The sequence below is a fragment of the Schistocerca serialis genome, chromosome 1, assembly GCF_023864345.2.
Source record: "Schistocerca serialis cubense isolate TAMUIC-IGC-003099 chromosome 1, iqSchSeri2.2, whole genome shotgun sequence".
Lineage (NCBI taxonomy): Eukaryota > Metazoa > Arthropoda > Insecta > Orthoptera > Acrididae > Schistocerca > Schistocerca serialis.
In genome coordinates this window covers 979,002,991-979,018,116 of record NC_064638.1, presented here as the reverse complement: position 1 = coordinate 979,018,116, position 15,126 = coordinate 979,002,991, and the positions used below count along the sequence as shown (strand labels likewise).

At 40.2% G+C, this 15,126-nt stretch overlaps 1 protein-coding gene across 3 annotated transcripts in view; it reads left to right on the top strand.

Moving 5' to 3' along the window:
* The window catches only part of LOC126412923 (discoidin domain-containing receptor 2-like), a 911,045-nt gene that overhangs the window by 785,804 nt on the left and 110,115 nt on the right, over positions 1 to 15,126 (top strand). For all 3 annotated transcript variants that reach the window (XM_050082831.1, XM_050082824.1, XM_050082815.1), the window contains exon 11: positions 4,945 to 5,087. In XM_050082831.1, coding sequence (XP_049938788.1) covers positions 4,945 to 5,087 — 143 coding nt within the window. The remainder of the gene's footprint in view (positions 1 to 4,944; positions 5,088 to 15,126) is intronic.

The following is a 15,126-nucleotide window of genomic DNA, read 5'->3' as shown; positions in this document are numbered from 1 at the left end:
ATCTCACAAAAATCTAAAGTGACTGATTTCTACAGAGTGCAACAGTTTCTTATAGTATCTTGTTGCGAGATAAAAAAGCGGTGTGATTTCAGTAATTCTGTTCTAAAAATGTTGAGTTGGTTAACACCAGAAATAGCATTGTCAGAAAGTGCTGCAAGGCCGTCAACGCTCGTTCCACTTACAAAGTCGGTTCAGAGGATTTCTCCAAAAGACAAAAGGCTTATGCAAATGATTGATGATCAGTGGAGAACATTGCCACATGCAGAATTTCCCGAAAATCTACGGTCTAAAGAGGTGGACGAATTTTGGGTGTTCATAAAGAACGCTGGGGACCTTCATGGTAACCAAGAGTTCCTCCAAATAGGAATCTTTGTGCTAGATATATTAGTTTTACCACATTCTACTGCTGATTGTGAGCGGGTCTTTTCAAAAATGAATCTAGTGAAGACACTATTGAGAAATAAGTTACATTCGGGTACAGTCAGCGCAGTAATGCTCACTTCCCAGCGTGTGAAGAATTGTGTATTGTTCGAACCAACCAGTGCAATGATTGCATCAATGAACACGTCGAACATTTATGCTGAGAAGAAGGAATAGTGACGCCGATTTTGCCGATGTGGAGTTCGACAACGATGCTTATTAGGGTGAGTTTAATTATATTATTATTTTTTAATTATATGACGTGCACAGTGCCACTTTTCGATCGGGGTTAGCGAATTTTCCTGTGATGCTTTGGACGCTTCCGAGTTTATCTGGTTCTGAACGTATTTCTAGTACTTAGCATCGCGATTAGAGACATTTTGGTTCGCAATTAGGAGGTTTTATGGCAAAAAATTTTAAAAGATGAGAAGACTTTTGCCATTCGCGATTGAAAGCAAATATTGTGTACGTCATATTATCAGCATTATTGTTTTTGTTTTTTAAGATTATCAGTATACGATAATTTTAGATAAAAACGGTAATTTTAGATAAAAAAAACGGTAATTTTAAATACAAAAGCCATAATTTTATCTTCTGGGGTTGGCAACGCTGGTTTGGCCCATGGCGCCGCACTCTCATTGTCGGTTTCGACAGGGCTACGTCGCACTTAGAGCAACACTGTACGTGCTGTATTTCCAAGGAGTTCCAATAGATAGAAATGGCATGGAACCACGCAGTACGAACAAGAAACACGCTAAAACTTTCAACACAAGCACGAATTGACGACAGTCTGAGACTTTTGACACGCCCCAGTGCACTGATCAATAGTAGACTGCCGGAAAACACCAGCAAATGCATGGCTCCAGGCGCAGACAAGTTGAAACTTGTCAAGTGTCAGTCTAACTAGCCAGAAGCGTACCTTCAGCAGGGGTGACATTGGCCCACTTTTCCACAATATTTGACATGCTAAGCTCTTGGTAGCTGATAGAGTACTGGTAAACTGTAATACAATATTTTTTAAAGCATCTATATTCCATGTGTGACAAAATCAGTCTAGTGTTAGCAAATTTTAGAAACTGTTTATGACCATAATATTTAAAAAAAAAACTATGTCAATGTTACCTTTACTTGGGGTAACTTTGTCCTGAATGTTCAAATTTGTCTACAAAAAACAAAAAAATGCAATGAGCCAATGTACAACCAACCAAAAAGGATCATAATAATTATAGAATGTTACTAAACTTCAGTAAGTCATTGAAATACCAAAATTGTGTTAGATAACTAACATTTAAAGAGAGATAATGAAAAAGGAAATACCGATTAGTTTATTTTTATTTTATTATTTACTGCAAAAGCTGAGGACAGTTTAAATATTACTAAATAAAGTTGTCCAATTCAGGAACTGAAAATTGGTTTCTTTTAGATACATTTTTGGGTCCTTTTATTTTGAATAATACGTCTTTCCAAGAATATAACATTGAATCTGGTCTTTCAGGCCCCTCCAACACTTAAGTCTCTTCTCCATGCATTCAACAACACAGCCCATCTCGTTACTCTGTCTTATTTGTCCTGGATCTTCTCCTCATTGAAACAGTTACAAAGTCATTTTCAACATAATCGTCATTACAGTTTGATGAACACTCCTCAGGCACTGAAAATGTTTCAGCCGGCTGGGGTGGCCGTGCGGTTCTAGGCGCTACAGTCTGGAACTGCGTGACCGCTACGGTTGCAGGTTCGAATCCTGCCTCGGGCATGGATGTGTGTGATGTCCTTAGGTTAGTTAGGTTTAAGTAGTTCTAAGTTCTAGGGGACTGATGACCTTAGAATTTAAGTCCCATAGTGCTCAGAGCCATTTGAAAATGTTTCACTTTTTTCACTTGATTCTTCCAGTGATACATCATCAGCATCATCATCACCTGAGCAACTTGACAGTCTGATTCTCTTCTGTCTTTCCTTATTTTTCTGGGAAAATGGAGAAGAGGCAGGTATCTCGGCAGCAAGCAATTTCAGATCGTTAACCGGTATGCTTTTCCCAGCAGGCATATCTAGCTTCTTTCTTCTTTTCTTAGCATCAGTTGAAGAAGTTAAATATTCACTTCTTTTTCTCTCTAACTGTTCTAGGAATGCCTCTCCTACCATGTCAACTTGATTTTTATTCATTGGCAAGCATTCTGTAAGCTTTTCCCTATTTAATGGAAAAATTCCACACTTTGGATATGTTCAGTTTAAAGCCACCCATTAGGTCATACAGGAGCACAGGAAACATGCCTTTAGCCACTGTAGTAAACTTGGAGCTGGACTTGGACTCTTTCCACTTCCCAAGATCCCCCTCCATAGTTTCTTCATCAGAGCAAAAACAGCAACATCCCATGGTTGTGTGAGATGAATGGTGTTAGGTGGTAAACACACAAACCTAATGGCATTTTCGTCATACACCTGAAGCAATTGTTGGTTAATATGGGACAATAGATTATCACCAATGAGTACAACTGATTGTTCTTCATGCTTCACTGCAGGGAGAAAGTGAGATAAAAACCATTCTTCAAATGTCACTCCATCAAACCAGCCACTTTTGGTTCTGTTATATCGAGTGTGCTAAGGTACATTTTCTGTCTATGTGGACCAAATGTGCTCAGCTTTATACACTACATAAGGTGGGCAAGTACCTGCCCTCAGCATTGACACAGAACATTGTAGAAGTTGAGCTCTTACTAAAGTTACAAATGTTTTCTACATATTTTGCACCTCGTTTGCAAATTGCCTTCTTACTTCCTGGGTCATCACAGAGGTTCGTTTCATCATAATTCCAGATTCTGGACGGTGGAACATCTTTCACTGCTTCACTCTGAGCTTTTTGATGTTTGAGCTTATTCTAACAGAGAGTTCTTTGTGGCGTTTCAAAAAGTATTTTGTCCACTGATAACCAGGCAAACTATTCTTGAACACAGGAGTATTGTCACCCTTTTTATCTAAATAACTTTTGACAGCCATATGAAAGTCCAGTTCATCAATTGGAAATCCAGAATCGCACAACTTTATGTTGTTGAAAGGAAAGTTCTTCCTCATCTGTAAACAGTCGAGATCGACCTACACTTTTGATTGCTTGCCAGCAAGCTTGTTTTATATGGTTGACCTGGGTATCCTAAACCTTTGTTCTGCTTCACGTTGAGTCATTTGATGTGCACGAATTACTTCTAAACATTCTTCCAACTTCTCCAGTGAGTAATTAGTGTATGATCTACAACCAAATTTCTACTTGTGTATTCGTGGCATTGTCTGTAAGATAAGAAGAAAAAGATTTTTCAGCCTTATTGGGAAGAATTCTGTTCAAAAGAGTAATGAATCTTTACAATAATTACTGGTATATAACAGAATAAACAACCTGTAAGCCTAACATCTTTTGGGCCAAAGTAACCTAAAAACCTGGGCCAACGTTACCCCATGGTTAAATACAATATTTATTTCGTGCTTATATGGAGAAATTGACATCTCTCTGTTTTAAATCTTAATCTAGACAAACGAAGCGATAACAAAAACTACTTAACAAAAATTAAATCACTTCCGTAACTGATAACCAAATGAAAGTTGGAATCACACTAATTTGCCGCGAGTTGCAGACAATAACAAAACAAGTGCTGCTGCCACCTACTATTTAAGACTAGAAACGTGGATATTCATTGACCAGTCTACTATATTTATTCATTTCTTGTGGAATTAGCTGGGGAGCCAGTTTCAAGGAATACATACTGAAAACTGGAAAAGAGGTTTACTACTGATTATTTTGCTTTTGAAAGACATTGTTAATGAAAGTAACAACTTACAATGTTTCTCTATCCTTTTTCTTGTACGTACATTGACCTCCTAAAACATTGGATTCATCTTCCAGAAATTCTTTTGTAATATTTAGCCTCTCTCTTCTCTTTACAGTCATCATCCAGTTCCACTTCTGATGGTATTGAGACTGTTAATTGCTTTGCCATATAGTTAGGAAAGTAATAGTTTGTGACATTAAGGGAAGGGTAATATATAGTAATGAAATCCTTCCTCTGTTAATATTGTCATGTATAAGATAGAAAATTAGCTTGATCTGAGTAAGAAGAAGGCATTCTTTGTTCTCTGAAGAGCCAATAGTGCTTAATAGAAAAGATAAGGAAAGAGAACTACATCACTAGAAATGCAAAAAAGAAAGACTAAGTTTTCATTCTCTGCCAGAATGGAGCATTAGAGATAAAGTAATACTCTCAAAACAACTCATTTTTCAGACCTAACAGTTGTTTAAAAACGTGACACAGCACTATTTATATACATATGGAGAGTTCTCATTATTTACTGTTCTACAGAGTGCATCTATGACATAATCCAAGCAATATACATTTTGTTTTTTGTACTCTCAGGTAGGTTTGTAAGCATCATTAGGCCTATTATAATTTGACATGCCTCTCAGTCTCAACATTTTAAAGTATATGACAGTGTGGAATGATGATATTCTCTTGATCAACTTGTTTAACATAGTCTGATTTATAGGTGTTCCCGATGTAGTGTCACAAGATTATGCAGTACCACACGTGACCCGCACACCACCGCCTAGTCACCGAATAGTGTTTCCAGAAGCTCCTCCTGTTCCTCCACCACCACAGCAATATTATGCTGCTACTGAAATATGTAAGGTATGTTTTACAAATGTGTAGTAAGCTATTGAGGAAAATATTAATTTCCTTATATGTGGTAACTGTTGTTTCATGATGTTAGCAGATATTTTGGTCATACAAGTAAGCTATAAATCAACTGTACTCCAAAACGGACGCTGTCAACTGTGGTGAGACTAGTTCATTTTTTGGGGTTCCTTTACATTATAGTTGTATACTGGCCATTTAAATGTGGATAAAATTTGATAATATTCAATTAGATGTAAGAATTACGTGTAAGAATGAGCTGGTACTTTTAGAAATAACATATGTTTAATGCGTTTTGGGAGTAGGTGACTGCTCTATTTTGGAATAATGTCACATAAGCACAGGTATTACTCGATATACTGAAAGCTAATATTATGTACCAGTATCCCAAATAATTATTTTATGGGACAAAACACAAAAATCAAAAGCAAAGAACTGCAAGATTTAACTTTATAAAAAAAGTCAATGACAACTTTTCAGAATGAGGTTACGGTATTTTTGTGACTGTAGCCTCCTATTCATAGTCTAAAAAATTGTCTTAATTAGGCCATTCCAGATTGTCCCTGACTACCATACAGTTAACTAATTGTAGGTCCTTTCTTGTCATCAGCAGGGAGTTTCTGGATAATTCTTGGATACTCTTTTCCACTGTCACTAGCAGCCACAAAGTCACCCCTTACTTCTGTTCTCATGTCACATAAGATTTATTTTTTATTTTTTCAAGTTCAGATGAATCACCAGTATCAGACAAGACTACAGATTTCTTTGAATGTACAAGCTTCTGGTTTAGCTTTACTGCCTCAAACTCTTTTCTCAAATCAACAACAGTAATACTCTGCCTAGCAGGCACACTTAGCTGCTACTTCTTCTTCTTCTCAATTTAGCTTCACATTTAGCGAGAGTGTTTTAATCAACCTCTTTAAAAGAGAAGGGGAAGCATCTTTAGAAGTTACAGATATTCTACTACCACACCCAGTATTGTTCAACACCAGGAGAATTTTCTGACATGCCAGTTTCGCTGGCCTAAACACAACAACATCTAGCAGGCACAGGAAACAGTACTGTCTGCAGGGGCGGTGGCAAGGGGGGATGGGTTATGGGGGCTATGCCCCCTCCCAATGGAGTATCATATTACAGTGGATAAAATGACTTCAGAAACCAGTGAATATATTATCCCAACAGATTCAATCATTTTTTTGATAATTAACAATGATATTAATATAATAGAGGAAAACATTCCACGTGGGAAGAATTTATCAAAAAACAAAGATGATGTGACTTACCGAACGAAAGCGCTGGCAGGTCGAAAGACACACAAACAAACACAAACATACACACAAAATTCAAGCTTTTGCAACAAACTGTTGCCTCATCAGGAAAGATGGAAGGAGAGGGAAAGACGAAAGGATGTGGGTTTTAAGGGAGAGGGTAAGGAGTCATTCCAATCCCGGGAGCGGAAAGACTTACCTTAGGGGGAAAAAAGGACGGGTATACACTCGCACACACACACATACCCATCCACACATATACAGACACAAGCAGACATATTTAACTCTTTGTCTTTAAATATGTCTGCTTGTGTCTGTATATGTGTGGATGGATATGTGTGTGTGTGTGAGTGTATACCCGTCCTTTTTTCCCCCTAAGGTAAGTCTTTCCGCTCCCAGGATTGGAATGACTCCTTACCCTCTCCCTTAAAACCCACATCCTTTCGTCTTTCCCTCTCCTTCCTCTTTCCTGATGAGGCAACAGTTTGTTGCGAAAGCTTGAATTTTGTGTGTATGTTTGTGTTTGTTTGTGTGTCTTTCGACCTGCCAGCGCTTTCGTTCGGTAAGTCACATCACCTTTGTTTTTTGATAAATATTTATCAATACACATTTTTTACCCTGAACTCGAAAACGGTTGCCAAAAACTGCTTTAAGCAAGACCAAATTTTACCAGTTTGTCAGTGGAGGACCCCAACTTTCCTTTTGTTAAGCGATATTCCACTACCCCTCCCTTGACCAACTTTTAGAATCGCCCTTGACTATCTGCTTGGCACATAGAAATCTCTCAATGTGGTGACTTGCAGACAAGGTTGCTAATATACTTAGGATTGTGTGTGTTGTGTATTGAACCGGGGACCTAGATACGACGGAGAGGCTTTGTCCCCGCCTCAGCCCTCAATGGTTCACAACCCAACAACAGGCTGAAACTCTATGAAAAATCTTCAATCTCAAGATGTGCTCCAGGCTCATAAGATAAGATGCATGGCTGTTGACATGGAACAGTTATTAGCAGGCAACTTCTGGGGATCTTGCTGCACCTCAGTTCTATAAGACTTACGTAGACATGTGGAGATGTGTGGGACTGATATGGAACCTTTGAAATTATCCACTTCTCCTCCCAGTGGAAAGGGTGGGCCACTAAAAAGGTGTTAACATCCAATCAAGTAAGAGGGATTGGGTAGCCAGTCCTCCTCACTGAGAAGTAAAGGCTAAAAGTTTTGGGTCTAGTATCAGAACACATGCTGGCAATCGGATTGTGTTTTTAATTGCAAAAAGGAAATGGGCCAGCTTCAAGAAAGTTTTGCCTTTCAGCGTTTGAAAAAAGGTTAGAAGGCACTGCTGGCATTTTAAAATCAGTTAAGCAATTGTGTAATGGGACACTGTTGGTGGAAACATCTAGCTCCTAACAAGTTAAGAACCTACAAAAAGTTCAATGCCTTGGAGAATATGCCATTGAAACTGAGCTGCATACCACTTTGAATTACAATAGAGGTATTGTAACATGCAGGGATCTGGTGGACATACCCAAGGATGAACTGAAAGATGAGTGGGCTCCAGAAGGTATAGTCAATGTGCAAAATATAATGAAGAGGGTGGATGGGGAACTTGTGTATTCTGATGCCTTCATCCTGATATTTAATACCACAGAACTTCCTCTACATGGCACACAAAGGTGCCCATTGTTCATCTCCACTGAAGTGTGTGAATTGCTCTGGAGCTCATCCTGTCTGGAGTCAGGATTGCAGCATGTATCTAGAAGAATGGAAGATATAAGTTCTTACTATGAAGCACATGCCATATAATGAGACCAGAAGGATGTATAAAGCCACACTGCCCCCAATGTTCCCTACCTCCTTTGCTTTGGCTGTTAAACAGCCAGTGCTAAAAGCTGGTGCTGCTACACAAACAGAGGTTGCTAGTGTCAGCACTAGTATCTGCATTTGTTCATGCACTTGTGCTGCTGCGGTCAATTCAAAGCCTGTCCTTCCCCCAGAACTTCAGAAAAATCTGCAGTTACTGACATTGTGGAACTCCCAGCCTCTCCAATGGTTTGGTCTGGTGCTCCGCCCAGAGCTGTCACAACCACCCCATTGTTATGGCTCCGAATCCAACCCAGAGCAAAAAAAATCAAAGGCCAAATGTCTACACCACAGATAGAATTGGGGAGTAAACAGACTGATGATGTTGATGTCATCCTTTCTGATGCCTCTCTCAATTCTTCTTTAGAGACAATGGCCTCTGATGTCGGACTGTGGCAATTATCTTGCCCCAAGACTGAGCCTCCATCCATTGCATGGCAGAAAGTCAGGATGAAAGTGCTTTCCCCATGATAGATGGCTCCCAACTTACAGTGGAACATAAATGGGTTTCACGACACATGTGGAGGAACTGAAACTGCTAGCATAGACCCCCCTCCCTGCTTGTGTTTGCATGTAATGCACTTTAAACCATCTGCTGCCCCTCTCCTAAGTGGCCATACACTCTGTCGCAAGGATGACCTGACTGGGGAAAGGGCCAAGGGAGGGGGCACTTAGTTTGTCAATAATGTGCACCACTCTAGTGTTCTCCCGTAGTTACTGACCTGCAAACATTTGCAGTTGCAGTTCATGTCCACCAGGATCACAGTCTCTTTGCTGTATTTATCTACACATGTTGCAATTGACTCAGAGGCTCTAACTGGTCGTATAGAACAACTCCTCCAACCAGTTCTCCAACTGAGCGACTCAATGCCCATCATATAATGTGAGGTTCATTATCTACTTGCCCTTGGGGTTGGGTTTTGGAGAGCCTCATGACACCTTACAAGATGTGCATTCTCAACACAGGCACTCCCAGTCATTTCTGTGCAGTGACAGGGTCAGTCTCAGCCACTGACCTCTCTTTCTGCTCTCCAGCCCTCACAGACTCTTCTCAGTGGGAAGTCATTGACAAGTTTCAATCCAGTGACCACTTCTCACTCTGCATTCACCTACTGGATGGAGGGTGGCTTGAACAGAAGCCACCAAAATGATCAACAGGCCTTACTGGAGACTGTTCAGACAGCTGCCTGGTTTAGAACACTGCGGCAGAGTCCAGGAATGGGTGGACCACTTCACGCAAGTGCTCCACCATGCCAATGACTCATCCATCCAAAAGTTTCCAGATCATCTTAGAAGGCAAGCTGTACTTTGGTGGACAGATGAATGCTGTTCAGGGGCATGGGACAGGTATGCAGCTCTTAGACGGTTTAAATGCTGCCCAACAGCAGACAACCTCATTCCCTTCTGAGTCACGAGAGCCAAGGCTCGAGAGAAAGAAAAGGTCATAGCAGGCGTTCCTGGACCCTATCAGTGATTCCATTTGTTCTACAAAAGTGTACCGAGCGAGGTGGCGCAGTGGTTAGCACACTGGACTAGCATTCGGGAGGACGACGGTTCAATCCTGTCTCCGGCCATCCTGATTTAGGTTTTCCGTGATTTCCCTAAATCGTTTCAGGCAAATGCCGGGATGATTCCTTTGAAAGGGCACAACCGATTTCCTTCCCCATCCTTCCCTAACCCGAGCTTGCGCTCCGTCTCTAATGACCTCGTTGTCGACGGGACATTAAACACCACTAACCTAACCTAACCCTCTACAAAAGTGTAGGAAGCCTTCTGGAGGATTTCCAATAAATACAGCCTTTTACCAATAGCAGCAGTGCTGAAACAGGGGTATCTCCAAAGCCCAGAGACATCACCCAGATGATGGCAGTGCATTTTGCAAAGACAGCATTTTGATGCTACCGTGTGACTGCAGAGAGGGGCAAGTTAGACTTCAGATCCACAAGTTCTGAGTCCTACAACTGCCCTTTCTCCATGTGGGAACTGGAATCGGCATTGTTTGACACTCATGATACTGCACCCTTTATGACCAAATCAGGTACAAATACAAAGACATTTGCCAGTGCCGTCAAAGAAAATCATCCTTGAATGCTTCAGTCTGATACGTCAGACAGCCTATTTCCCCAACTTGTGGAGAGAGGCAATTCTGATACCTCTCCTCAAACCAGAAGAGGACTGTACATGGCCCAGCACTTACTGGAGAATTGCCTTAAAGAGCTATATGGGAAAGACCCTGGAGTGCATGGTTAACTGTCACCTGGTCTGGTTGTTAGACACCAGACAACTCCTTAGCCACTGTTAATGTGGATTCCAGAGATTTCGGTCATCTGTCAACAATCTGACCCTAATAGAGGCGGCTATTCAGCAGGCTTTCAGACATAAACAGCACTGTCTTGGTACATTCTTAGAGTTCAGTAAGGCATACGACAGTACTTGGACTCGTGCAACTCTATCAATGGGGCTTTTGTGGCCAGCTCTTCATTTTCATATGGTCCTTCCTGTCTAATCCCTCTTTTAGGTTTTGAGTTGGTGATGTGGTGTCAGATCATTTTGAAATGGAGAATGGTGTTACTCAGGAAGTGTTTTGACTGTTAGCATGGATTCCTGTACAGTGCTAATTAATTGTGGGTGATTTTGCTGGCTGTTTTCTGTTCTTTCTGCAGCATTGCAAAAGTGACCCATTAGCTGCAACTTACAGTATGGAAGTTAGAGGAGAGGAGTGGGCAGCAAAGATTAATTTTCAGTTTTCTGCAAATAAGTGTGCATGTGTGTGTGTGTGTGTGTGTGTGTGTGTGTGTGTGTGTGTGTGCGTGTGTGTGTGTGTGTGTGTGTGTGTGTTTTCACTACTCACCATCCGGTGACAGCTCCTCGTGGTGCATCAGGCATGTCAATTCCTCACAGCTCTGACTTCAGCCACACACCATAGTGTTGCTCATCTGCCTCTGAAATGTCTTTTCTCCAATCATTCATGGGAAACAGAGCTGTTTTAGAGCACCTCATGGTACATCGGCCATTTAAGTTCCTTGTATTTCTGACTTCATCCACACACCATAGTCTTGCTCATCTGCCTTTGGAATACCTTTTCTCCAGTGCTCCATGAGCAACAATGCCATTTTGGATCTGCATGCAACATGTGCTGGAGCCACTCAGTGAGGAGCATGTCCAACCCCAAATTGTCATTGTGGTCGGCCCAGTGCAATTTTAGATTTGGTAGTTCAGGAGAGATTGCACTCATATAACATTTCATATGAGCCTCACAACTATGTAGCCGTCTTTACAGACGTGTTTAAAAAGGGGGACTCTGTTGGTTACTCTGTTGTTTCCCCAGATGTTGGGCTCAAGATCTGACAAGACCTTACTGTCTTCAACACAGAATTATATGTGATCTTGTAGGCACTGAAGCAGATGAGATGTTCTTCTAGTGTTAAATTTCTTGTCTGTTCTGATTCTCTCAGTGCCCTTCACTCTCTACAACATTTGAACCCAATTTATTTCAGTGTATCATCCTCCTTCATGCTATAGCCACACTGTTGAAATCCAGAGTCTTGCATCAGTGCAAGGATGGGTGCTTCAAAGGACAGATGATAAGCTTCATCTAGTAAAGCCCACAGCACGACCGTGGTGTACTTCCTTCCAGCCATGTCAATGGGGCGAGGTCCTCATCTTCGCATAGGCCACAGGCCTGTGATGCATACTTCTTGCTCCGGTGAAAGGATCCTCCAATATGTAGTGCTTGTGGCATACAGATCGCTATGCGCCACACGTTATTGGACTGTGTTTTAGTTTCCAACCAGTGGGCTGCAGCGGATTTACTGATGCATTTGGCCTCTATTTTAGTAATGTTCAAATGAATGTGGTTGAGTTTAAATTTTAAGAATTGTACAACATTTTTCCTACATTTTAGGGAAATGATCTTAATGTGTTAACACTGTGACTGGCTCATTCATGTCTTTTGTAAATGGTCAGTCGGTGATATTTCCATGTGTCTTTTTTTGTCATTTTACTAGTATTTTAATCTTTCTTTCTTTCTCCATTCACTTAGCATCTTGTGGTCAATTCAAGTTAGGTGGGAGCGAGTGTATGAGTATCACTTTACAGATTTGCTTCTCACTGTGCGCAACAATATTAGAGATTTTCTCCACATTTGTTTGTTTTAATGAGTGTAAGGGTGCTGATAACCTCAAAATTAAGTGCCCATAAACTCCACACACACACACACACACACACACACACACACACACACACAGAGAGAGAGAGAGAGAGAGAGAGAGAGAGAGAGAGAGAGAGAGAGAGAGACAGCAACACTACCAAAACTATTATGTTGGGCATCTGACCATCTTTGATGCTACCTGACACTGTTTTCATAACTTCTTTGCATAAAAAGTTTTAAATTTCTGAATCATTCTTTCATCAAGCAACTATAATTTTTCAATTACAATTTGACAAGGGAAAAAATTAAGTTTAATTTTATCTGGAGGTGGTGGCTCCTTGTTAATTCCCAACTGTCCAGGAAAAGCAAGAATTTTTGCTTCTGTTTTTTTTTCCTTTCTTTTTTCCCCCTTATGTCACTCTTTATATAATTCTGCTGTCATCCATGTCTTTTTAATTGTAGCAGTACAATACAGGAAATGATATCGTATACTTGAAGTTGGAGCTGTAAGACTCAGGAACTCGTCTCATACCATTGAAAAATTTACGTTTATCAACTTTTGCTATTAAGCAAGAGTTTCATTTCTGAGACCTGTCGATGTTAACTGTATGCAACAGCATTATTCTTTCTTTCCTCAGTTTTCCACAATGACATTTTTATTCTTTAAGAGTCAGTATGTGATCAGGAAGACATGGGAGCTCATTGCCATCTCATCCCTTCATATGGTATGTTTTCAGCAAACTACTCTTTGTTCTTCATGATTCTGGACAGCATGGATGATGGAATCTCAAAAGTTTTTGTTACTCCCTTTTCCTTTCACCACACATTTCACAGCCTCAGTACTCTGCTTCTTCTCTAAAAGAGTCAAATATTTGTATTTCCTTGAAGTAATTTTTCAAACTTGATTTATGCACTGCAATATATTGCACATTGTTGAGTAAACAAAGCAGTGTAGGGAAGAGTTGAATTACAAGACACATATGGGAACAATCAATGAAATAATTTTAATTACTGAGTGTTAGCTGCTGATATCAAATTACAGTGTGTTTGTGGGTGGTCTGTCATAACAATCATTTCAATTTTGTTGTGTGTATTTCTTTAATTTATCAGTGATTTTTGTAGGGACTAGACGAATATTCAAATTTATCAAGGTTCAACTTAGCTAGAGTTGACATCTCTCCAAACTTATATACTTTCAGTTATCTGCAAGTAATTACCACGACTGCCAATTTGAGTAGGTAAGTACTAGTCATGGTTTGCTACTGGTACACATCATAGAAGTCGCTAGCAATGCTTGCTTCAGCACCTTAATATATAACTTGACTTGTTCCACATACCTAAAGGCTCTCCTACATGATGGGATTGACAGAATGTGATGTGTTAAAGAATGAAAAGAGAATTTCTGGACTGAATGACAGTGGTTCAGCGGAGTTGCAATATGACATTTCTGTCCTCAAAGATGACTGTCCCTTGAATGGGGTGATCTGTACCAGAAAGAACAAGTTTCTCATGGTAAATAGGTTCCTTCACTTTCAGAAGATGTCGGAGTTTAATTATGGATTATAATGTACGGATTAACAAATCACTCTGCTCACACATTGTGCTTATTTATAAACAATGGACAATCCAGGATGAAATTTGAAAAGGAAAGTTGCTATTCACCATATAGCGGAGATACTGAGTCGCAGATAGGCACAACAAAATGACTGCCACAAATATAGCCTGAGACTGCAGCCTTGTGTGTGAGAGTTGCATCTGCATGAGTGACTGTGTATGTGTGTGTTTGTCATCTAATTTTGATGAAGGCTTTACTGGCCGAAAGCTATATTTGTGACATTCTTTTTGTTGTGCCTATCTGCAACACAGCATCTCTGCTACATGGTGAGTAGCAACTTTCTTTTCATAATATTGTGCATATTTACAAATTGTTATTGTAGTTGCTGTACTGAAAAACCTAATCTCAGAACCCTCTGACATAGATTTCTTGTCCTGATTTACACAGCCTGTAACTGAAACCTCACCAGTTGATGTAGATATGAAAATTGTGCTCTGGTAGCACAGTACTTTGATGTCATATGCTGTCCTCCACCGCATCATTACACTGATGTAGCTGACTTGTGTTATTTTGGTGTTGCTGATGCTATATGAGACATAACTATACTCCATAGACAGCAAAAATTATAGTTCATTGTGCTTAATACCTTAACATTTGACTCCTAAACAAAACATTTCACTGAAGATCTCATTCGTCTTGACAATATTGCTGTTTGTCTGATAACTCACCTGACCTGGAACTTCACATCCTGTAGACTCATAACCTGTTATCATGAATCAACCTCCTACTACAAAGAGGCCTAATTAACATTTGTTAAAGATTGTACACAACACTGCTGCAAATAGTGTTCAATCTCTGCATATTTATTGACACATAATATTCCCTTTCTGATGATCAGCTTTGTATAAGATGCAGGAGTCTCAATATTTGGCCAGATTGGTAAGCTAAAGACATTAACAACATTCAGGAGAGCTTCTGTAAAGTTTGGAAGGTAGGAGACGAGGTACTGGCAGAAGTAAAGCTGTGAGTACCGGGCATGAGTCGTGCTTTGGTAGCTCAGTTGGTAGAGCACTTGCCCGCAAAAGGCAAAGGTCTCGAGTTCGAGTCTCGGTCGGGCACACAGTTTTAATCTGCCAGGAAGTTTCAACATTCACAAAGTTTACTGGTGGCAGATTAATGTATTAATTCTCAAAATGCTGAT